This window comes from Pholis gunnellus, assembly GCF_910591455.1.
Source record: "Pholis gunnellus genome assembly, chromosome: 15".
Lineage (NCBI taxonomy): Eukaryota > Metazoa > Chordata > Actinopteri > Perciformes > Pholidae > Pholis > Pholis gunnellus.
The window spans coordinates 8,642,035-8,666,718 of record NC_136542.1 but is presented as its reverse complement, the minus strand read 5'-3'; the positions used below and the strand labels follow the sequence as shown (position 1 = coordinate 8,666,718).

General features: G+C 46.1%; 1 protein-coding gene across 5 annotated transcripts in view; it reads left to right on the top strand.

Annotated features, from left to right (window-relative positions):
- The window catches only part of meis2a (Meis homeobox 2a), a 76,995-nt gene that overhangs the window by 16,752 nt on the left and 35,559 nt on the right, over nucleotides 1-24,684 (top strand). For 4 of the 5 annotated variants that reach the window (XM_079174557.1, XM_079174555.1, XM_079174559.1 and 1 more), the window contains exon 8: nucleotides 16,342-16,487. In XM_079174557.1, the coding sequence (XP_079030683.1) occupies nucleotides 16,342-16,487 (146 nt within the window). The remainder of the gene's footprint in view (nucleotides 1-16,341; nucleotides 16,488-24,684) is intronic. The other variant, XM_079174556.1, reaches the window with a different exon arrangement.

Genomic DNA, 24,684 nt, shown 5'->3' with positions numbered 1-24,684 from the left:
CATTCCTGGTGGGGACACGACTCCTCGTGTCTGCCCAGAGAGTCCCAGCATGAAGAAGGCTTTTTGAATCTGGCATTTTCCAGACCTTTGGCTTTCCCTTTTTTTTTTTAACTTAGGGCTAAAAAATACCCCAAAATGAGGGATGAGGAAAAAAAGGAAAAGAAGATTAACCACAACCGAAAGATCAGCAGAGTCTGCGATAAACGCAAGATTGGAGGCCTTGTTGTGTTTTAGTAGCCTATGCTCAGTGATCAGCGAGGTGTATAGAAAATATATATAGTTTGTGTTTGTGTGTGTGTGTGCATGTGCGTATGTTAGCTGGTTCCCTCTAAGTGCCTGTTAGAGTTTAATTTAGTGTAGTAATTAAAGCTGAACACTGGCCCATAAACAACAGATAAACAATAAAGCAGACCCAAGCCCTGCTGTTTCATGGCTCTCACTCCCAGCTGTTGGAGCACTGATAATTTTTACACAGTGCCCCCACCTCACCACAACACAATGCTGAAGCAACAAGGGAGTGGATGTGTTGTAAACGTGTGCTTGGGTATATTTCAGTGTGTGATTGCAGGGGCTGAACTAAAAAAAAAAAAAAAAAAGGGCCAAAGAAACACATAAACACACAGGATATGTCCACTTCCCCTCCCGAAAGAAAACACATAGAACCACAGCGAAGCAGAAAGTGTCTGCCTCTGCAGCCACTTAAAAAAACAGCTCAATGGCAACAGCGATCACATAAACATTACACCAAGTGCAGCCATTCAACCCATAACTTGCAGCATCTCGCCATTAGTGGCAGCAAGTAAACTTCACTTAAGCAGGAAAACAATCTAAAAGATATACCTGCTTAATGAGGACAACAATGCGCCGGCGTTTCTCAACAAGCTACTGTGTGCTACGTTAGCCTTGTCACTACATGTCGGCCCCATGTTAGTCAGGTGTCTGTTGTGAAAACAGTGCAGTGTGTCTGTCTGATGGTTTGTTGGGAAGGGGCAGGGCCATTGTTGAAAGCCGAGAAGAGTTGCTGTGGAGGGGGAGAAAACACGGTACGGAGGGGATACTTTCATGATCCCATTAGCATAAGAGAGGCTAAATTATTCATGTGGAGTGCTTAATCTATGGGGAAAAGTATAGTTAATGCACATAGTTTTAAAATGGATCTCTCCCTGCCTCTGCCCTAACACCAGATTCTTGCTGGATTCAGCATTCACAGGCATTTACGGGAACGGCTGTCACTCTCCCCTGCGTACACACACATAGACATAGAATTAGTGGGCATATGTGCACTCTTGCTTAAGCGCTGCTGCACTTCAAGCTGTTTCAAGGGGTTCTGCTCTCAGACTCATCCCCTCTCTCCCTCTCTCCATAAGTCCCTTTCTCATCTCCCTCTCTCTCTTTCCATTTATTCCTCCATCTCTCTCTACCTTTCTTTCTCCCCCCCTCCTTCCCTCTCTCGCCGTTTCCCTCACACTCCTCTCCTCTCTCATCCCTCTCTGTCTCGCTCTCAGTACCGCAGACTACCTGGCCCTCATCCAAAATGTGATTAAAGAGAATGATCAGCTCCCTGAGCTCCCTCCTTCCTTCCTCCTTTCCGCTCTCTTCTCTCCCTTTTTTTTATGTCTCTCTGTGTTTCTCCTGACCCCGTGTTGCGTTCCTAGAGTCTATAGATCACGAGAAGAAAAAACAAAACACACATGAAAAGAGCAAAAGCGAAGGAACTGTTAAAGGATGCGGGCTGCCACTAGATTCAGCTCCACTTCCAGTAACATGGTCTTCAACCCACAACATCCCCACCACTCCATCCGCACTGTAGCTCAAGCTTTCTCCTCTTATCGTCTCCTTCCTTCCACTCCTCTCTTTCCCGCTCTCTCCTCTCCCTCGGCTCTGATTTGGGCCTGGATTTCCCTGGTCCATAATCATGAACAGTCCCCATAGCGCGACCCGGCCCAACCCAGCTTGGCCTATAGCTTGGCCTATAGCTTGGCCAGGAACTGGGTCCTCCACAGCAGGGAAGGCGCATTAACTGGGTCAGCCTAATGTGCAAACTAATGTTTGGAGAACATAGGGAAAAAATTACCCAGATTATTCTGACAGCAGCTGAGGAGAATGTCTGTTTTGCGCCATTAAGGGAAAGCTTGGGGGAGACATTTTTTTTTTCTCTCTCTCTCTTTCCTTTCTTCTCTTTCTCAGAGAAGTAGATGAAGACCAGCTTATCTGAGATTGAGTTGAGCATAATTAAAAAGCGGAAAGAGAAATGTGTTGCAGGGAAGTAATCATGATTGAATGAACTACAGTGAAAGGAGGGGAGTCACCTTCCCTCTCTTTTACCCAAAGGCTGGGACATAAAACAAAGGCAGAGTGCCGTGCTGTTGTATCAGTTCATTATACAGTGGGTTTACACACCCTTGTTCCTTTGCTGATTACTCCAGTGCACGTGGTGATGATGAGGTGTGCACAGGAGTCTGATGTAATATGGCTAAAAGGGATTTGAGCGCATGCCCCAAAGGGCATTTCCGCGTCCATTAATGCTGCCGCCGCTGTATTTTCACAGGGATGAAGGTGCTTCAGTTCTTTAAAGGGAGAGTGTTTTCCCAGGAAATGTTCTGTCTTGTTTCAGCAGGCTAGCCTGAAGGGGGTCAGCCAAGAAGTCACCCTTAAGAGGTGATAATCCAATTGCTCTAGTCCTCACCAGATTTGTTTTCCCCTTGTCTGGCAGTGTTTGTGTGTGTGTGTGTGTTTACAGAGAGTGTAAGCATGCGTGTGTGAATGTATTAGACGTAGAATGGGAGGCAGAGGCAGCAAGATGCCACCGTTTTTTTTCTGTGTCCAACCCGGGGCCCCATTCTAGATCAGAGAGAGGTTATGGAGGCCAAGTCTGTCAAAGGCACACCTGCAGGGAAAGTCCAAAAACCCTGACTGCCAGCTTACACAGGCCCGTTTAAGGTGTGCTTATTTGGAGTTTAACCCTGACTTCAAATGTCCTTCCCCTCTCTCCCCCTTTGTGTTTGACCAATGGGCCTTGTGCTCTTTTACTTTCTTGCCTTTCTTCTGCCTCCCTTGGCTCTTTAATCTCCTCCACCACCCCCACCCTCCCAATTCTCCTCCCCCTAATATCCGAACCGCACATCACAGCAAAGGTCCCTCCCAAAAGACAGCACGCGGTTGAGTCGAGTGGCTTAGCAAGGCCAGCTATAGCTTGTTCACACTTGCTGTGTGGTTTTCTCCTGTATGTACCAGGGTTTACACACTGAAGCATATTTGGAAATGAGCAGAGCAGTTATACCCTACAGGTAGTGCTTTAACCATGCTGCCACCGTCCAAGAGAGTGGGAGGATGATAAAGGAAGTGTGTTACAATCCCGAGTTCTTCCTCTCTGCTGCTGATTTTCACGCGCACATCTTTTACGTTTATGCAAAGCTTTTGAGGGCATTATGCAAGATAAGCTCATTTTCTAGTCTGATTCCCACTCTAGTACATGCTTTAATGACTCTTAAAGCCAAGGGCTGCTTTTTTAGGCATAATAGAAGTCCCGCGGTCTCTCAGTTTCCACGTAGCCAGAGTGCTTTTTCCACACCTGATCACTTTTGTTCACCCATTTTATGGCTATTGGGGAGCGGGCGGAGGTGAGCAATTTGACAGTGGTTAGTGCCATGAGCCCTAATGTTTGTTGGAAGCAAGCATCTAATAATTTTTGATTACCCCAGAGGAGGTATTAGCCATGTTAGTCAGCAAGGATAATTTCTTATTTACATGCCCCAAGCAGTGAACACTCTGAAGGAACACTGGGGCTAAATGCGCAACAAAACGAATCAAACATGCCAAACGAGATGCTCCATCCTGGCTGGCTGCAGGGCTGAAGCTGAGAAAACCTTCATTATGCATTTACCATAATTCATTTAGAGGGTTATCAATTTGCAGAATACAGAGAAGATGTTTGGAGGGGGAAGCAAGCAAACACCATATCAAACGAAGGAAGAGAAAAAGGAGAAAGGGAAAGCGAGATGAAAAGGAGTAAGATATTCAGGGATAGCTCGATGCCTGGATTTTTTAAAATGTTGTTCCAATTACACACTTTTCCATGTTCTGAGGCAGAACTTGCATGTTAAATGCTGCAATCTCCTCTCTTTTACCAGTGTCACGCTCCGCCCCCTAAAAGAGCAGAAGCTGATTTCTTTTTAATGAAAGCCATTTGGCACAGGAATTCTCTTCTATACAATTTCTGTTGAGATTGAGGCAACACAGAGATGTTCTCGTTCAAATATTGTCTTTCTGTTCATTTAGGGTCGCTCTTTGTTTGGCCTCTGCCCTGCTTACTCAAGGGCGTCTTGTATCTGTCTCTCAGTGTGGATTTCAGGACAGTTACTACATGTTTTAATTTTTTCTCTCCTGGCAACACACACTGAGAGAAGGAAAAGACCTTTTAAAGCATCTTTCCCTCCGCCATCAGGCAGGGATGACTAAGGCCCCATTAGAACAATTGCAGGAAACTTAGGGAGACGGGAGTGTTTAACAGAATGAAAGCAGCCAGAGAATACCACTATCTTGTGATAACCAGTGCTTGCTTTCATTATCTAAACACAAAAAAACTCCACCTTGGAAAGATTGCACTCATTCCATAGCTTGATTCAATTCAATGAAACAATGAAACAGAGAGGTTGGGGGGAAAAAAAGCAACAAAAAAAAAAAGAAAAAACATTTAACATTTTCCAAAGTGAGGGGGGAAAAGCTGCATTGTTTTGTACGAATGCTTACTCCCAGGGATGCAGTCCTTAGACAACTGAGTGTCTGCAGGAGACATCTGTGAAGCCTGACCTTGTGACCCCGGAAAGAATGCTCTTAAGGTGGGGGAAAACTGCCTTTACCATTGCATCATGGCCTACAGGACAGCCCAGCAGCAGCACAACAAACAGATAATAACAACACAACAGACCAACAGTCGATGGAAAAAAAATTGGTGTGGAGAAGAAAAAAAAAAAATGGAGTTAGAGAGAGACGAGCAAAAGAGAGAAAGAAAGACATACTGTAAATGTAAAGATTGACAAAGAAAAGAAAAAAGAGAAAAGGATGGACAGACAGGCTGATAACATGCACAGAAAACACAGACAGACTCGATACGAACTGTGCCTCACAGGCCTGGCCGTCTCTTACTCCTTTACACCCCCCCACACCCCCATGAGATCATTTTCATCCTTTATGAGTCAAAAGGAAGCCCGGTTGAAAATGAAAGGTTACACAAGCCAGAGCCCAAGCCCTCGGAGTGAGAGAGGAGAAGAACCCTGCTGCAAGGGCCCTGCTGTTATTCAAAGCACCTGCCATTGTGTGGGCGCCCATCCAGGCCTATTGTTGTGCAGAAATTAGTCGTGCTCCCTTTGGCTCCCTTTGGCTCCCTTCGGCTCTAGAGGCATGCGGCAGACCCCCTTGTTGTTTTGGGTTCAGATACGTGGTCGGATAGATGCGTGGCCCTGGCTACCATCACCACTGGCTGTGGCCCTTTGCCCTTTCTCCCAAAACACGGTATCATTCTGGTTTTTTTTTTACTCATCCACCCTCTGTTGTGCACTTCTCAAGAACACTTTCAGGGCAACATTCCTATAGTTTTCTCTCTTTTTCTTTTGTACTCCTACTCTCCTTTCTCCTTTGGTGTATATGCTTATTGTTCTTTGGAGCACCCTCATTATACCCATGGTTATATTTTAAGGGCCTCTCTCTTTGATTTTGGTCTCATGGGGAGTGAGTGGTGGGCTGGTGGGAGCTGTAGGGCTGGCCCAGCTCTCCGGGATCCCCAGCCAGCGTCTCGGAGAGTGGGCTTGGGGGTATTGTTGGGCTGGGTACCACTGCAGAAGCGCTGGTGCTAAAGCTAGTGCAGGGGGTGGATGTGAGGGGAAAATTGAAAAGTCAATAACGAAGGCCGCACAAAAAAGAAAAAAGAAAAGAAAGGGTGAAACAAAAGGAGATGGAGAGCTTCAAAAAGCTGAGAGCTGTGGAGCACTGCTAATTAATAGCATCAGAGGAACAGCTTTTTTTCCCTTCCTTCTGGAACTTTAATGCTGCATATCAACTTGCAAGGCGAGGCGATTATTGTGAGTCAGGTCCATCTCACTGCCAGACCAGCATACAGTGCCCATGTTATATGAGGGAGGATTGGTAATGTCTCATTGGGAAAATGAAAAACAAAACAAAAAATTGCATTGAGTGGCCAGGAACACAAAAAAAACACTATATTGTAATGCAACCATAACTTTGTGAAACTATTGAACCATCAGTCATTGTGTTACAGAGGTGTTGAATCAAGTCTGTGGTCATTTTTGAGTCGTTTCTAACGTGTTTTTCCTCCTATGTGAATGAGATGGACAGAGAGTTTTAAAAAACACCTCTGATTGTTCAACACTACCCCAGCACAGAGTACAGCTTCAGTTCACCATAGAACTGATTTAACCCACTAATAAGTAAGGCTTTTGCTTTGCATTGCATTACAAGGCATTGCTCAGTATAGATTTACTGTGCATTATTGTCAGTAAGCATGTGTATATTCACATGCATTTGTTTTTAAATTATACCCTGATTCCAAAATAGATTGCTGTGTATTCCTACTCCCCCTTGTCACGCAGCTAATCGAAAGGTGAGGTCGAGGAACGTGACAAAATACACATTTTGGACTGTCAGCGAGGCAGTGTGGCAGTAATTTGAACCAAGGCTTTGCAATTTGTATTTTTTTTACAGCAGTAATAGGCTCCTCTCTCACTTTTCCTGCCATAGCAATTTCCACTGCCAACAGCTGTCAAGCCCCTAAAATCAAAATTAGTGCCATGGAATTGGGCCTTAATGAAATGACCTGCTGGATTTACCTTAAGGAGCACGGCAGACAGTCAATACTAGCCTCGTCAAAACCCTCTCTCTGCACGCTGCGGCCCCATTAACGAAAGGAAATAGTCTCAAGTAAATGTATTAGGCACTACTTCCACCTTCTAATTATATTTTTCCCTTCTCCCTTCATAATTCATTCACGCTTTCATTTGCTCTTAATATTGAAAAAGGCTTCTAACTGGCTTTTCTGTCCTCACGGGGTCACCAATTATATGTCACAATGTATCAGAGGAATGTCAGATGAGTTGAATATTGGGGATAAATGTAGTGGCCCACTAGGATGTGTAAATATATATTCCTTATGTTCATAGCAGTAATACAACATTTCTTATCATAATATCGTATGTGGCATTTAAGGGTAACACCATGGAATCCATAGCTGTGGGCTCACCCCGCCTCTGTTTCCTATAGAAAGACGTGAATGTGTGCCAAGGCCCAGTGGAGGACACTTGGCCCTGGTTATTGACTTGTAAAGGAGCCGGTAGGTGAGGGGTCTTGACAAGACATGAGCGTCTGACTCTCTTGTAAAGCTGTATCTGATTTCTCTGCTAGTTGGCTCCCCGGAGAGACCCGCTCTACCCTCTGTTGATCAGTCTCTTACTCATAGCTGTATGGAAAAACACAACGCTAAAAAGAATGAAAGAGTAGTTTTGTGAAAGGAGACGCTCTCGTTGTGTATGCCGTGATTCCCTGTTAGGGTGAAAATGAGAGCGAGTGGGGGAGAGGGAGAAGGAAGCAAAAGAATCAGCTGCTAGGTGAAAGAGCTGTATCCCAGAGTACATGTGTATCTCAGTCAGTATGTCCGGGAAAAAAAAAACCCTCTTCAGATGAATGTTTTGGTGAGTTGGGTCAATAACGGCTTCTGCATTTGTGTACAGTATGAAAGTAACAGATTTGCATCAGCAAGAGGGCAGACAAAGCAAGTGTTAGCTAAGCCGGATCCTCACTCCTCATAGATCTGACTAATTTATGAGGGTAAACTGCGCTGACGGACAGAGAGAGAGATGCAGGTGGAGGGAGGAAGTTTTCATTGACTCTCCAGAGTAGGGCAAGCCAAAGCCCCGGAGGGATGTCTCTCTCAGTTTGAACTTTATCAGGGGCTACGCTTAATCAATACGCTATCGGAAAAAGAATTAATTACTAAAGCAGAATAAAACAGCTGCATTTTAAACCAAGGATTCATCAATTCTGTAATCTCTTGGTTACAGCTCAGGTGTCAGGAGGATCATTTTAGCTCCATGTAATGAGGAACTGTGGGAGTTTACCCCAACCATCCTCCACCTCTCCATTTCTGACCTCCCCTTCCAACCAACACCCAGTTTTCTATCTTCTACCCCCTCATCAACATTTTTCTTCCTTTTTTTCCCCCATTCCATTTCCTACCTCCTCAGCTGTTTGTCATCTACCTTCAATATTCTTCCTTTTTTTTTTTTTACACTTTCCCTCTTCCCTTGCCCCATCCTTAATAGACTAACTGTATTCTACTCTCTCATCCCCCCCCCCCCCCCCCCCCCCCCCATCCTGCTACATTCCCTTCCCACCAAATTCCTGTCTTTGCGGGGATGGTACGAAGGGGTATTAAACTCGAAATCTCTGGTGCGAATGCTGACTGGAACGGGACATTCCCGCTGCTGCAGCCGTCAAGCCGGACATTCCTCCGCTCAGACTGGGACACCGCTGGTGTTATACAAAGAGGGGGCATAAGGGACGGGGGAAGTTGGCGTAGTGTGTAGAAAAACAACACACAATGCTCAAATAAGTCAAAAATAATAGATATGTCGTGTATAAACTCAATGGAGGGTGACAATCGGTTGGATGATGGGTTAGATGGAAATGAATGGCGTATGGTGAACACATTTAGATATTGGGGGGACAGACAGTCAAGCCACATGGGGAGTATCCTTGTGTCACAATAACCCCGGCCACGCTGTTGCCACGACCAGTGCCATCCACCCTTCACAGCCCTTGACCCCAGAACCAAAGTCTGTAAACGGACTGTCCTTGACTCCCTCATAATGGGGGATTTCAAGGCAGGTTGAGAAGGGGTTATGGGTGATGAATTGGGTTTTTAGTGAGCTCATTAGGAAGCCAAACAGAGTTTAGACTGGCGGAGCGGGGCAGCAGCACAGTAATCAGTTCTGCTCGCTTTGTTCCCTGCCTCCAGGACATTTGTGTGAAAAAAAAAAAAAAGGGAGCGAGGAGGAAAAAAAACTTCATGGCATTTGGCTGATGAGAGGACTGCTGAGCAGAGGCTACAATCTGATGGTTGACTTGTTGATTTATAAACCTTTTAATCCATTTACTCTACCAACCCCCCCCAGCTCTGTGCAGAAACCCCCATCTCTCCTAAACTCTACTTTGATGCCACTGTCCATCAGGTGTGGCAAAGATGTCTGCAGTGAATCGAAGTCGTCCTCCTCTCTCAGTATAAAAACGGGGAGTTTGTTTGTTTGGTTTTGAATTCTAATTGAGGGTAGAGAATCACTGCTGATGCTGTTGTCATACTTTGCCTCAAACAGTGTAAGCTGTTCTGAATCACAAAACCGCACTTTGTTTAAACTGGCAACCAGCACACAGCTGCTCTTTCTGGTGGTTTAGGTAGGAGACTTTGATATGCAATAGTTCCTAGCGGGGATTGCAAAGCCATTTCTTCACTAGCAGATGGATCTATATGATGTGTTTGCATGCTCTCCAGCTCTTTGTTTTCTTTTGCTCCGTCTTGTCTCTTTATTCCCTGCTTTCACTACATTATCATTCCAAAGTAGAGCAACTTAGACATTTTTACAAAGCAAAAAGTGTGGAAGCAGCTTGTTTTACTAATGATCATACTTGTTTCAATTCAAAATAGCCCCGCTGGCTTTTGGGAAATACCTATTCTTTAATATTTGATGCAGCATCAAACCTTAGGATTAAAGTATGCTTCTCTGTGGGCACATAGCCCTGTTTTTCTATCGTAACAATCATAAATTATAGAGGGAGTAGCTTCGATATGTGCAATTTTAACCATTTAGATCAAAAATAGCTCCATTGTACCATCTAATGTTAGGGATAAAATAAGGACAACGTGTGTGTAGACAGACACAAGGTTTGGACAGGTGCCTTGGCAGGTTTGTACATTTGTTTATTAAGAAACAAGGGATGAACCGCGATTACCTGTGAGACCAATTAGCCCCATTCCATTTGGAATTTAAGGGAAGAGCAGCGGTAGTGTTGGAGTTGCGGGGTGGAGTTGTCAGGGAGGCAGAGAGTGTGAAATGTCTGGTGGAGACCCAAAGCCCTTCATTAGCCACTGATCCCTGTCTGCTGAGTGAGGAGCAGTCATGGGCATCACGGCTCCCTTTTAGTTCCCCCAAAAAGAGTGGGGTGAGGGGGTGGAGGGTAGCTACCCCGTCCCCTGCAATTTAGCCCTTTGCCATTCATGCAAATTGGGTCCTGACATCTGCAACAGCCTGCCTCCTTTCTTTTATACATCTTTATTCCATCTCCTTTCTTTGGGTCTTTTTTCCTCCTTAAATAAAGGCCCCTTTAGATGGCAGACTCTTGTCTCAGCTGACATACAACCTCCACATCTGTGTAAAAGTAGCACTTTCCTGTGTGTTCATATACCCATATTTAAATATGTACGGGGAAAATATTTCAAGATCCCAGAAGGCATAAGCAGTCATTGTGCAAAAATCCTCCTAAAAGTCCCAATTTCTGATGTATTAAGACAGTTGTTGTTGTAGGTAGAAGGTTAATCACACCAATAATTAGCTCAGCATAAAGCCTTGGATAATATGCATACCTTGTAAGCCCAGATACATTTTCTTAGGGGTTTGGCAGATGATAATCTTATGAAAAGATCAAGTGAGTTCTAGGCAGCCAGTGACACTGGAGAAAAGGCAGTAACCTGCCCCCCTTCCTCCATCTCCCTCCTGGACGAAGCACTCTTCTTTGACTCCAGGGGAGAAGCTGAAAGGGGAGGGTGGCTTTGCTCCAGCCTTTATTTTGTATTAAAAGGTAAAATAGCCTTAACTGGCTGTTAAAAACAAGTTTTACCTCCAACCCTCCACTCCTCCCCTCTCTTTCTCTCTGCTCCGTCCACTTCAACCTTGCCCCCCCCCATGGTAGGGATGTGCACAGTGGGGTCAACACTGTGCCTGTGAGAGGAGAGAGGCCTTGTATCGGTGGAGAGGTGATAGTTATCTCCAGCATTCCAGGGATGACAGAGAGATATCTGCATGATGGCAGGGTTAGGGGGCTTAGAGAAGGGGCGGAGAAGGGAGGTACAGGAGTTGTTGAGCAACTACCCCCCACCACCTCCCTCCTTCCTTCCCTCCCTGCCTTTCTTACTGCCTGACTGCCTCGCTTCCCCACACATAGAAAAAAAACATCTAATTAGAAGCTCTTATTCCACTTCATTTAAGGGAACACTTAATGATGTGTTTTTGGGGGGAGACAACCACGCATTACTTCTCATGCAAAAGGAACCACTCAGTCGTTGCACTCAGGATGCAGATACAGCTGTGTTTGAGATGGAGGTTTGTTCTCATTTCTGCCGGGCGTCATGGCTATTGGAGGACAGAGGGAAATGTGGTAGTCCACTCTCCTTCACCTTTAGCCGGTGTCCTGGCGGTAAGAGGGGGCAGTAAAGCGGAGGCGGGTAGTGACATCTGAGTTTGGCAGGGAGACTTGCTGAAGGAGAGAGTTTGTTGTAATTGCTCTGACAGGTTTTAGGGCTGTTAATGACTCCGGCCTGAGCGCTACCAATTTGTCAGCATGCTTGCTGTTTACTAAGCTGTTGTTTTATGGTCCAGTGCAAGGGGCTGCTGCTTGTTTAAGCACAGATCAGGAAATAATCAGCGTAAAACACTGGCTGCAGTGGTGCAGCCGCACTAAAACAGTTCCGTCTAGAGCCCTCATCTACTGTATGGATCTGAATGAGCGCAGTAAACCATATGGCGTGTGGTCACACAAGGACACACAAACGCACATGATGGGTCGCTTGCTGTTAGAAATTGGACCCTCAAAAGTGTGTGTTTTATCATTAAAGGGATTACCTTCTACTCGTTAGCACTCGCCTGTGTTGTATGTTAAGGAGTGCGAAGCATATTGCTAGCATGCAGTTATAGCCAGAGGACCTGTAATCCCCAGTCGGCACAGAGCAACAGAGGGCCGGCCATTCCACTAGTGTGAATAGAGCCTCTACGTGTTTGTGTATGTGTGTATGGGAGAGAGAGATTGTGTGTGCGTCAGGAGCATGTGGTCCCAGAGCCGGCAAAGACCCCTTCGTAAATCCATAGTAAATAAAAGGGGTAACCAGACGGACAAAAGAGGAGCCCCCACTGCTACTCTCATTCGCTGCCATTTGGGGCACTGAATGTGCTAAACGCCGCTTATGTTGGCTGAAAAGTTGAGGAGAAAAAAGAGGGAAAAGGGAGGCTCTAAATCCCCCTCTTCTTTTCTCTTCATTCTCTGCGGCCAAGCCTGCAGGGCTAAAGGTGGTTTAATAGAAGGGTGTTGGAGGGAGGTTTGGAAGGTCACTATGGTGTGCGAAGGTAGGCCAAAGGAGCTCCTGCTCCAAGAAACTTAGCTTCTGTTCTCCGTCTACTTCTCTCTCCTTCTGACTCCCCTCATGAGTTTCTCTCTTCTTCTCATTTGGTTGAGCTCGGGTGAACATGGCTGACTAGTTTGGGCTGACAGGGGTTGTGGGGGGTCTGTTGTAATTAGTCACTTTAACCACAGCTTCCATAAGCCACTGCCTCTACACTCTTTGCTTCATTACCCTGAAACAAATGCCGGGGCCTCCCAGTGCAAAATCACTGCGCAGCCTTTGGAATAATTCACACAACATCTAAAGCTTGTCTGGAGGCTTTTCAGAAGGTGTATTAATAGTACAGGGACCAATAAGTCTGGAGTGTTATTTGATAACTAACCATGACTGGGTTTGAATGTTTTCCAACTATTGACAAGTCATTATTCATTCATGCATGGGTATATATCGGAATGGTGGAGCAGCAAAGGGAGGGCGTACTGATAGTGCTACGATATGTGTTACTTGCGGCCATTTCCATAATGCTTCCAGGGCCGACTCAACCTCAGAGGCTCCCTTAGGGCCAGGGTGCCTCCTAGACATGAAGCATGATCTCTAGAGTCATTAGGACTCCCATGACTTCCCCCTTAGTCTCAGCAGACACTGTAGGACACTTTGTGCTAAGCCAGTTCTTTGTGCAGGAAATCCTGAAGCGACCCTGAATGTGCCAACATTAGATAAGCAGAGTTTCAGTGTGTTTACAGTCCTTTCCCAACCCCTTAATGAGCTCAGCCCTGAGACCAATTTACTCTCAGGGAGATGTATCTGAATGCATTTTTAATAACCACACTGGTGATTAGAGAGGGAATGTATGTGAGCGAAATATGCTCACGGACTCATGCTTGTTTGTTTGTCAGTGTTTTCTTTCACTTCTCTCGCCCTCATTGCATCTGGTCATTGTCTTCCATCTCGCCTGATTACACCTTCTCGGTTTCTGTGCGTATGAAAATAGGCACAAACTTTCGTTGCAAGCACTTTAGCTCAAGATATTGATATAGTGGCTGAGGGAGAATGAGAGAGGAGGAAAGAGCGAGGGAAGACAGACAGAGACTGGGGAGAGAGTGGGAGAGTGGGGGGGGGGGGCTGTCTTTTTTCCGTCTCCAAGGGCGCTGCTTTTCCAAAAGTGCCTGGGGCTACACTCCAGCACCTCGGCTCCCCTAGGCCTTTCGGCTGCCTCCTAATAGCCAACCCCCATCTGTGTCACATGGCCAGATGATGGGACGCTTCCCCCTGCTCTGCCTTGCACTTTTTTTTTTTTTTTTTTTGCTTTCCCTATTTTTTTCAGAGTGCACATCCACACAGGTTAGAATGGCAGAGTTGCCAGGGAACAGTCAGAAGCCATTAGCGTTTGGGACAATTTGCCCTGCAGCGTTCCTTCTCTTGCTCATAAGAAAAGAGTGGGGGTGGATGCAAAGCACCAGCTCTCCTTTAGATGTAATGAGGTTGTGCAAGTTGGGTCTTCTTTATTCTTTTTCTACTCCTTCTTTTCTTTCCCCGGCTCCTTCTTGTTTCCCTTCTTTCTTTCTTTCTTTTCACCTTCTGTCCACACTTGATTTTCGTACGTGGTCTATTTAGAAATCACATGTTTCTGCACATATATATAACTTCAAAACGACTATAAATACTGAACACAAAATGTGTGCTCGAATGCCACATGTCTGGTCCGTGCACTCATGACAGTAGCCATGTGCATGTGAGAGAAAGACGGAGGGAGAGAGGAGCTGAAAGCCTTGGAGTCTGGTTTCACCCTTGCGGGCTAGGGGCAGGAGGCAGCGAGCATGCTGGGTAATGAAGTGACAGGTCAGTCTGTAAATACGCACGGGTCGCTCTGGCCCTGGCCAGGGGGGAGGCTATCGCATTGCAGTGAAAATGGAAACGTCAATAAAATTAATCTGCCAGCCTTTTGGCCACTGTGTGGTTCCATTGGATGAGCCTGACTGCTCACAGCAGGAGAGGGATTTGGAGACTAGCTCGAAAATCAACACAAAACCTGGCGGCACACAAACAAACAACTAAACTGTGTATCAACATTATTCAGTGAAGCTCAAAAGCACAGAAACAAGGGGAGGGTGGTTAAAATTCACAGCTCACTAGTTGTTGTTATTGAAGTTTGGAAGCAAACTGGGGGAGTTAGACTTGACTTCCGTCTGGGTCGCATTTCTCAGGAAGCCCCTCACAGTCAGGGTAGGGCTATGGCCAGACCAAAGTTTATTGTTTTAGGCTTTCCTGAACAAGGATTCGTACTTAGCCTGGGATTTACGGCATTTGCCACTAATGAATGCCCATTCTACAATTACAACACCCCTAGTCTGTGTCCCCGTTCCCATATGTCCTTCAGAGGGGCCGTTGCTTCTTTAACTTCACACAGGGAGCGCAAAGTCGGCACTTCTCTGTTTTCCTCTTTCGTGTGGCTCTGCGCTAATGATGTGGAAGGAAAACACTGTGCACAGAAAGAACAGAAAGACAGAGAGAGAGAAGAAAAAAGAAAGGGAAAAACAAGGGGGAGGAAAAGGAAAGTAGGGAAAGTAGTTAGAAGTGAGGGCCCCTGCTGTCCTTGTAGTCTTCATTTATTTTGCATTTGATTACACCGTCGGATCCTTTTTCTTCCCCCTTTTTAATGTTATTAGTTCAAATATTTATGCGAGATTAAGGCTTGTATAGGTGGTTGTGATTGATGCCTCCCCAAAAACAGTAGGACATGCGAGTCTGAATTTCGAGAATGTCAGGGTCCTTCTCTGCCTTAGTGGAGGAGTTTTTCAGATACATAATTTAGATGCCCTCAAGGAAGGCTTTCAAGGCATTTGTGCCCGGGGGCAAGAAAAAATAACTATGACTGTTAAAAGTAAATCACTTTTGCTAATGCACAATTAATGCTGGGGAAGAGGAACAAGAAAAAGGCAAGGGACAAAGATGGAAACTTCGATTTAAAGGAGAAATCGTGCCTGGGTTATGTGCATGTTTTTCCTCTTGAAATCAAACGCTGACGGACATTAATGCAGGCGAAGCCGCCGCTGGCCTGTCATGCTAATCTTGTGGCGGAATGGGGAGGGGTTGCTGCAAGGGAAGGGAGTGGGAGAGGAGGACTAAGGGAGTCGGGGCTTGGGGTGGGGTGGGGGAGGCAGACGAGTCCATTATGTGCATCGAAGTGCAACAATGAACCACCCCAAATCACATCCCTACTTTAATACTCATGCGTCTCAACTGGATGCCGTGAATTATCAACTCCTTTGAGTTTTGTTTGTCTGCGAGTGTGTGTCTGTGCACGCAACGTGATTTACGAATGTACTGTGTGTGCCCGCGTAGCTCCGTCCTGTCCCCTTTGGCTCTCTTCAAAAGATGAAAAAGAAAAAAAAATGCTCTACATTATGTCAAGCATGCAAATTTAATTGAATTAATGACATGAGTCCGAGCCTCTACTGTACTTGAAGGCTCCTTGTCCTCTTTTTTTTGTCATCTCGCTCCATTTTTTTCCTTTCCTCCGCCTCCTACTGTAGAACTGGAATGAGGAAGCCTAGCGGTTCAGCATCCAACCATAATAGTACAGTCATTAACCCCTATTCCCCTCTCCCGTGCTCTGGGGTATAGAACAACTCTGCTAGGCCTCTGCGTAAACCCCTCACTCGCTGTACAGGCCTTCCTCTAAGGCCATTTAAATCCCCCTACCTCCATATCTTCACTACACAACACTGGCTTTGCTGCAGGGATTCTCTAGGCCTCACTGCAGTGCTTTTGAGTTCCTTTGTATCTGTGGTATTTGTCCATTTATCCATTTTTCACAAGCCTTAAACTTGGACTTCTTGTACTTCTGTTTCAGCTCAGAGAATCTTTTTTAGATCTTATTGTATTGTATTCTGAGTCATTGTTGTTGTCTGGGATGTTATTTAACCCTGGGTTTTGTTTCCGTCCAGGAGATGGCTTAGACAACAGCGTTGCATCGCCTGGCACAGGGGACGACGATGATCCCGACAAGGAGAAGAAGAGGCAGAAAAAACGTGGCATTTTCCCCAAGGTGGCCACTAACATCATGAGGGCGTGGCTGTTCCAGCATCTCACGGTAAGCACAGCCATTACTTTTGGAGGTAAAAACATGTATGAAAACAACCCAGATAGAAACGCACACACACACACACACCTGTCACATAGTCGTTACTGACGAAGCAAGGGAGTGAGTGGCGGCTGTGCTGTGATGCTCACCTGTCAGCCACCTGTCAGAAGGACACAGTGACCAGGTCAATCTAATCAGTTTGGACTGTTTACTCCGCTCAGCACACTCTGAGAGGGAGATGGCCCGACAATCCATGACATTTACTCCAATATGAGATGCACTGTTTGTTTGGCCTGAAGAAGAATGTTTTTTTCTTTTTTTTTTTCTGGGGCAGATTAAGAGAAGGAATGCTAGTTAGTGGAGAATGATTTTGTAAAGGTGTGTAAAAGATTTAGGTTGAGTACACATCATTGTGTTATCCTTTACAGTAACTCCTGTCTAGCTGTAAAGATGGATATGGGTACAAATTTCTAGGCCGACAGCTATATTATGTCTGAAAAATGCATCTTTTGACACATTAGTTTATGTTTGAGGTTGAGATGGTAAATGCTAAAATATTTATATTCCATAGCTTAGAGAGAATACTTTGTTCAGACGGACAGCTCTGACACCGGCTCTTTCACTTCACTCAACGCAGCGATGCTACATGGATTAAAAATTCAAATGCAACAGTAATTCAAGCCTACGTGGTCAAACGAACACTCTTTGCTTCGCTGTTTTCTGTACGCGTCAGTCCGCTTTTTCTGTCTTGTCTATCGGTGTGTGTCATGTATAAGGGGACGGACCACATGTCCCCCCACCCTCGCTAATGTCCGGACATTATCAGAACATCAGGCTGTATTGATTTTGCAACACAGGTCAGATTTCAGGAGGAGGTGGCCACGCCAGGACACATAAGCTGCTCTGCCCCCAGAGATGGAGGGACAATGTAGGGGGAAGGGAGAAGTAAAAGAAGAGAGAGAGAGAGAGAGAAAGTAGAGAAGACTTAGTTTGGAGCCTTAGTTTCATCCACATATTTAAGCGGGTCAGGTGGCCCCTGTGCACCCTGTACTCCCCCTTACCAGTGCCCACCCCCCCACTGCCCAAAGCCCCTGTACCCTGATTACCCAACCAAAAGCCCAAGTAATGTGTGGCCAGCAAATACGGCCTAATTGAAAGGGCTGTAAATCCATTACATATTGGTCAGGGATAATCAGGAGTGCTTTAATCACTTTTATCTATTCAGGAGCAGTGAAGCTGCAACAGCAAAGCCCTGAGCCTCGCAGGCCTTAGCGGCTCCACCACGCCAGTCCGCGTGCTTATTATTCTCATCATTATCAAAATGACTTCACAGCTGTTCACAGCTCCATCGCTCCCTGACTGGAGACCTCTCACCAAACCGCGCAGACCAGGCTTCATTCAGAGGCAGAGGGGGGCGGGAGGGAGGATAAACTTCTTTTTTTCCGTTGCTTTGGGCCCTTCTCCTCCGCTGAGCTTGAATGCCTCGTTTGTGTACGACGGGGGTCAAACAACAGAGGCTAAATGTTTTATTGAAGTGGAATTTATTGTATTTAGGTTTTTACTGTATGCATGCGTTCATATTGCCATGCGCAAATTACAAGAACACACGTTATGTAAGTTCAGACTAAATATTTCCCCTTGATTTGCATCTTTCTTGGTGAAAAGCTTCACACAGCTTCAGCGCTCCCATCTGCAAAAGATGCAGAGAGAAAGACGCATACAGAGCTTTTGGAAGAGTCGCCGACAATTTTCTTTAGAATTGTTTTAAAATTGAATTGAAAGAGTGGAAAGGAAAGGGGGGGGGGGGGGGGGGGGGTGGCATTTTTCAAAGAGCTGGTTAATTCAGGCAGAGCTTTCAGGGCCCTCTTTTTCTCTGTCCCTCTCTCCTTTATCACATCCCCTGCTTGTAGATGTTCTCTCCAATCTTTATTTGTTTCTTTTGTGTAAAGCCCTGGCCAGTCTTGTACAAATAATAATCCCTCCCTTTTAACCTGCCTTCATTTCTCTACTAAGGACTAATTGAATTATCCCCCTCTCACCATCCAATTCTCCCACCCATAAACTCTCTCTCCCACTTACTCGCTCTCTCACACTCACACACACACACACACACACACACACACACACACACACACATTAGCCAATCTCCTTTCTTTTAATTTGTTAAGCAAATGTATTTGCCATTGCTGGATGCGTTTGTGCAAGGGTGAATTCTTGGGGGACTTTGGCCCCTGAATGGCCTATAGCGGCATTCTGCCATTCATGCATTCATTAACTGAGGGGTGAGGAGTGAAAGGAGCGGCCTTGTATTTTCCTCAAACTGCGGGGCCAGCATGGAGCTCCTCTTCTATGAGCCACAGGGGTCTCTCTACATATGTTCTCAACATCCAGCTATTGTCACATCTTCTGAAAAGCTCAAAAGGACAGGACCCCCCCTTCACACACAGAAAAACAACACAGGCCAATAGTAACAACTGTTGGCTTTTGGATTCAGTATAACAAAATTGCCCTCTCCCCTCCCACCCTCCCTTGCTTCGCTCTGACCTCACACTCTCTTGGGAGAAATCACAAGATGGTCTTCTTCATGACAGTCACTTATAGAAAGTAACCATCAACCCTACCGTGCCAACATTCCAGCTGAAGGGAAAATACAGTTTTTGGCGCGATTGAGATCTCACAATTACTCTGTGGAGAATGTTGATCCCGTATGCACATGCAGTGCAGAGCACGTGAGCTGGCAACCTTACATGCCCCATATGTAATTGGCAAACGGCAGGACAGATCAGCTGGTGTTAGCTGGCAGAAGAGGGTCAGACTGTCTCTCCACTTCCTCCTTCTGTCCTCCCTCCCTCTCTTTCTCTCTCTAATACCCTCCTCCCTCCCCAGGAGTTCCTGGATGTCTTCCAGCCACATTAGTGGAAGGTAAATCCCAGACTGTTTGGTGTAAGCTTTTCAATACTACGGGGAGATTATGTTATCAGAAAGGTAAACTTCACTGTTAGGGGTAAAATTTCTACTGCACTTCAACAGCTTGGACCACAAAATTCAGGAGAGGAAGAGGATAGGTAGAAAAAGGTAACGTGAGATAGAATAAGAGAAGTGAAAAGAGTGTGTGGCAGGCAGAGGAATAGAGATGCAGGGGGATGTTTTTTTCTTATTCTTGCACAAGGTGATGCCCTCTTTTGGGGGGCAAAGCAAACTCTAAAATCTGCAATTAGCCCCTTGGAGCCCCTGGCCTTCCTTCCCTCTCACCCCCTGCTAGCCCTTGCTCACCCCCTGTAAAGACAAGGGTCGGCCACGCAATGAAAACAGGAAGCACTCAGATACAAAGATACCACTCTGGGCTCTGGCCTTGTCTTTTGACTAGTGTAAACCCTCAAACACCTATGAAAATAAATAGGGGACCTGAGGAGGGCAAACCAGGCCAGTTGAGGGCTGGCACACGTGTCTCTGCGTTAGCTAGAAAGGAGGGAGGGAGGGAAGGAGAGGGGGTGAGTGGTCAGTCAGATGAGTAAGAAGGTAGCCCTCTCAAGCATCAAGCGTCTCAGGTTTTGTGCCGGGCCACCCTTTGGCCTGGGTGTTTGGGGAAATTCTGTTAAGCTGCTAAGCCAGGTGTATTGGTCCCCTGGGCTCCTTGAAAGGAAGTGATATATCCCTTGGTCATTTGGAAAGTCCTTGGACTGTGAGCAGTAGAACTACATTCAGATGAGAAGTGTTCATGATTAGATGGTATTTAGAAATAGTTGTGTCAATAAGCATTGACTCACACAAAAATGTATTATTACATTCATAATAAGGGAATATATATATATATATATATATATATTTATATATATATATATATACCTGGAAGAACACTGACAGCAGCTCAAAAGATGCCATGTTAATACAGGCGTTAACCGGAGTGAGGACACATCACACTTTGCGAGGAGATGAGTGCATTGTGCTGCAAACATCATTAGACAGTAGTGACAGTGGCTAACCCCCCCACCCCCCAACCCCACCCCCACCCTCCTCCCTCCAATCCCGGCCCAACATAGCATTAGTCTCCATGACAACAGGGTGTCATCGTCAGGTCGAGCCCTGCTGGCCGCTCTCTCGACCGCCCTTTATAGATGCACATAAAAGAGCCAGCTAGGGTCATTCACAAGACATTGAGCGCAGGCAAGGCCAAACCCTGGCAACGGATGTTTGTCCCATACGATAAACAAGTGTACAAGTCCATCCCTCAAAAAGAGAGGGCATGTTGTTGGAGTAGACTAAACAGTCAGCTCTGTAGGATCCCCAGTTTTGTTTAAGCGTCCTCTCGTCCTTCTAATCCTTGTGTGTTGCTCCAGTACAAGTAGCATTTAACTGGTGGAGACACACATCTGCAAACAGTTTGGAATACCCAAGCCCTTTCTCCTTTTACACTGAACTGCTGAAAGCTGTTTATGCCATAGTTGCTGGTGCCCTCTTTTCAGTATACATTGTCTTTTTTATAAATAAAAAAAAAAAAATACAATAAAACATGTATAATTTGTTAGTGCACTTTACGTCAGTTTGAAAAATGAAAGTCATAAATATTACAAAGAGCCAAGTGTGTGTCAGTGGTGTACGCTGTTTGCTTTCCACCTTCTTAGCTTGTTGTGTGCGTTTGATGAAGAGAAGGTGGAGACAAAGCCGAAGGAGGGAGGGAGAGGGTGGTGAGGGTTAGGGGTAAGAGCAAGGGTGAGGAGGGGGTAAAGAGGGGGCTCCTAAGGGTCACAGAGGTGGGAGCCTGGAGGAGGCCCACACACTAATCTGTCATGTGCTCGTTTGCCTCGGAGCCCAAAAGTCAGCTCTCCAGTCACCCGTAGCAACCCAGGCGACAGTTTGGTTCACTGCCGCTGCCCAAATGTGTGACTATCAGTGGGAGACGCAGGAAAAAGAGTCATCACGTTACTTTTGTGACAACACCGATTGCTTTGTGCGCGTGTTTACAAAACAGGCGTTAGTGACAATATGACAGGGTAGTTTGGGGATGTTTAGCTCGGGACACATTGAAAGTCATTGATAATGACTCTGAAGGAGATCTTTAGTGGGGTGGGGGGTGTGTGTGTGTGGGGGGTGTTTGGTGCCTAGCTATTGTCTAGTCACTGTGTTCTAATGTTGCTGCTCAGCGACCCTGGAAAACAGAGACACAAGCCACCTCAGCCTGCCATCTGTTCGTCCCCAGCCGGGCCATCACAGAAGGGCTCCCACAGCATGGACAGACCTCACAGGGAAAGACGCTCAGACCCAGACACTCCAGACGCTACGGGGAAAAGATTCTCAGGAAATTCTTTATTTTACACAAGAATCTCCCTTTTTCTTGTTAGAACTCATGCACAAATACCTTTAACCCCTGCTTTTTTGTCGAGGGAGAGAGAGCAAAAAACAGTGGGAAAGTTTAGAAGCGGGATACAGTGGCTTCCAATTTTCACAGGCTGTATAATTATATGACGGGCCGCATCGACTTTGCCATCGTGTGGTAATTTCCCAGTGTTAGTGTGTCACAGCTCTGTGGCTGACTAAAGCCTTGTTTACAGTGTGCTTTGGCATAGTAGGTAGCCGTTCCAGATGTTTAGTGTTATTCGTAGCCCTAATTCGTTTCATGCTCCGACATCGGACCTTTACACTTTGCCCCCTAATCCAGATCTGTCATAGTTCCACTTCAAAGCCAACTAACCCCACGTGGAATCCACCGACATATAAAGCATGGCACATTAACCTTGCATACTATACAGTCTGTGTGTGCTTGTGAAAAGAGCAGAAGCGTTTGCCGTTTCGTTCCCATAGGCTTATTTATCCACAAGATTAGCGTCGCGCTATTGTACCTGCACAACCCCAACACTTCTCCTCCCTCTATCAAGTTTCCCGGCTTTCCCCTCCCTCCCCGTTAATTTGCATTCCTGCTGTTTGCATCTTAATGCAGGTTGTTTAATGAAGTAGCAGAAATTAGTGCTTTCGCTAAGGGACTGTTTACGACACATTCCCACTGCATGGAGGTGATTACGCTGTGTGAATCTCCACAGTGTTTGCCAAAGAAAAAAAAAGAGCAACCTGCAACATACCCTCCAGTAAGACAACAGCAAGGGGAAACAAAGAAGGAGAGTGGATGTGCGTATTTCTTTTTAAAAGACGTTGGTGTCTTCATGGAAGACCGGGAGCGCAGCATGAGTTTGACCGACCCCTGCAGAGGTGACTGCACATGCCCTGACCGCAGCAGAATACAAACAGGGCTCGGCCTGTGGAGGCCAGTCAGATTTATAAACTCACAGCTCTGAACATTGAGAGACTCCCCCAAAACCACACATGCACAAAGCCGATGAGACCTCTTTAAGGCCCTATGCTCTGCTGAGAATAAGCCCCAGCCCGGCAACGTTTCCCTGCCTTCAGCAGCGCAATCCACTGCAACTGTAGTCATAACACTGATCCGTCGGCTAGGACCTGGCTGAGCTCACGCTATGGGAAGTAAGGCTGAATGACGTCATGTGTAATATGGGACCCCGCAAGGTAGTCTGTGATAGTGTATGCACACCCGGTGGAAAACCAAGGTTATTAAGATGGTGGGAGCTGATTCTGGGCCGTTTTCCCTTTTCTACACTTTTGGGGTTATCTTACTCATAACAAAATGTATAAGAGGATTTTGGTTTCACATCTTACAGCTAGTTTCCTTAAATTACCCCTTAGCCTTCCAGGGGTACCGCCCTGCAGGCTAGCCTCATCCCCCCACGGTTGATTGCGGGGTTGTGGCAAGCGCTGCTAGAACGGTGGCTGCTGCATGCTGGGGGACCATTGAGGCCAATGAGATTCTGCTGCAGGCCTCCAAGCTGCCCCAGCGTTGCTTTGATATTCATCTCACACCAAGAGAAGAATAATGCAAAAGGGAAAAAGGAGCAGCACAATTGTGGCTAAACAGGCTACAGAAAGGAAGGAGGCAAGGAAACAGAAAAGGAATGGGGATGGAGGCATTGAGTAGAAATCAAAAACAGACCTTGTGTTTCTCTGTTTGGTTTGTCATGGGACCCTGGTTGCACCAAATCCCACTCCTGCCATTTTGTGTGATTTTTTCTCCCCTCCCCTCCTACCCCTCTCAAATGCATGCTTTTGTTTTGCCCAGCGCTCAGTCCAGGGGCAGTAGCGGGATTCTCTTGCACAGTGGGGTCCTTATAACTGGGAGCCATGTCTCTTGTTCTCACCTCTTCCCCCTACTTCCTCACCTTTTCATTTTCCTCCCCATTGATATCCTCGCTCTTTCCCTCTCTGAACATATGGACTGTTTTTTAAGAGAGAACCCAGTCCACATCAAAGACTGAGGCTGAGCGGGTCAATTTGTTGCTCCTTTCCCCGACTCTTCCCCCTCCACTAGCCTCAGTGGACCCTCCCTGCGCCGCAGCGATTTACCCAGAATGCTCCATTGCTCCAGCAGTTCTGCCTAGCATATATATTGAGCTGTGTGTTGTTAGTGTCTGTTCTCCACGTAGAGCCGACCTCATTCACTTCAAACCTCTGAATTTCTCTGCAGCCACATCCCCCTAAGATCGTGTAAGGCTATACAGATGAGCATGTGTGATAGATAGCAACCCTTGTATCAAAAATAGCTGCACCACATGCTGATAAGAAAAAGCAGATGGGTAGAGGAAGAAGAGAACCAAAGAAAGAAAATCAAATAAAAAGAAAATAAATAAATATATATATGAATCCAAATCTGAGCAGAGCAGGCCTTTGCTCCAGATGTGAATCTCTCTGAATATTGATCATGGGGAAGCTAGCCCCCTATATCCCCAGGCCTGCAGCGACTGACACGCAAAGCACCTCTCTAAAGCCCATAAACCAGCTTGTACAATTATTTAGATATAGAGGGCGACAACAGCAGTGTATGCCTCCCAACCCGAACCTCCTCCTTGGCTCTCATCCTCCTACTACTACTCCTGCTCCTCCTTTCGCTCTTTCTCATCCAGCATGAAGATGAAGAAATGAAAAAGGGGGGCAAATGTGCAATTAGCCACACGTTTGTGAATCCTCCTTAATGTTCATTAATGAAACCAGGGGCAATTACAAGTTCAAAGGGGTTTAGGGCACCAGCAGCTCGCATAATCAGTCGCGTATTAAGCACAGCTCATTTGTCACAGCACGTATACTTGTATGTGCACACAGAGACACACATGCATGCATGCTGTCAGAGTTGAGTCATAGACAAGCT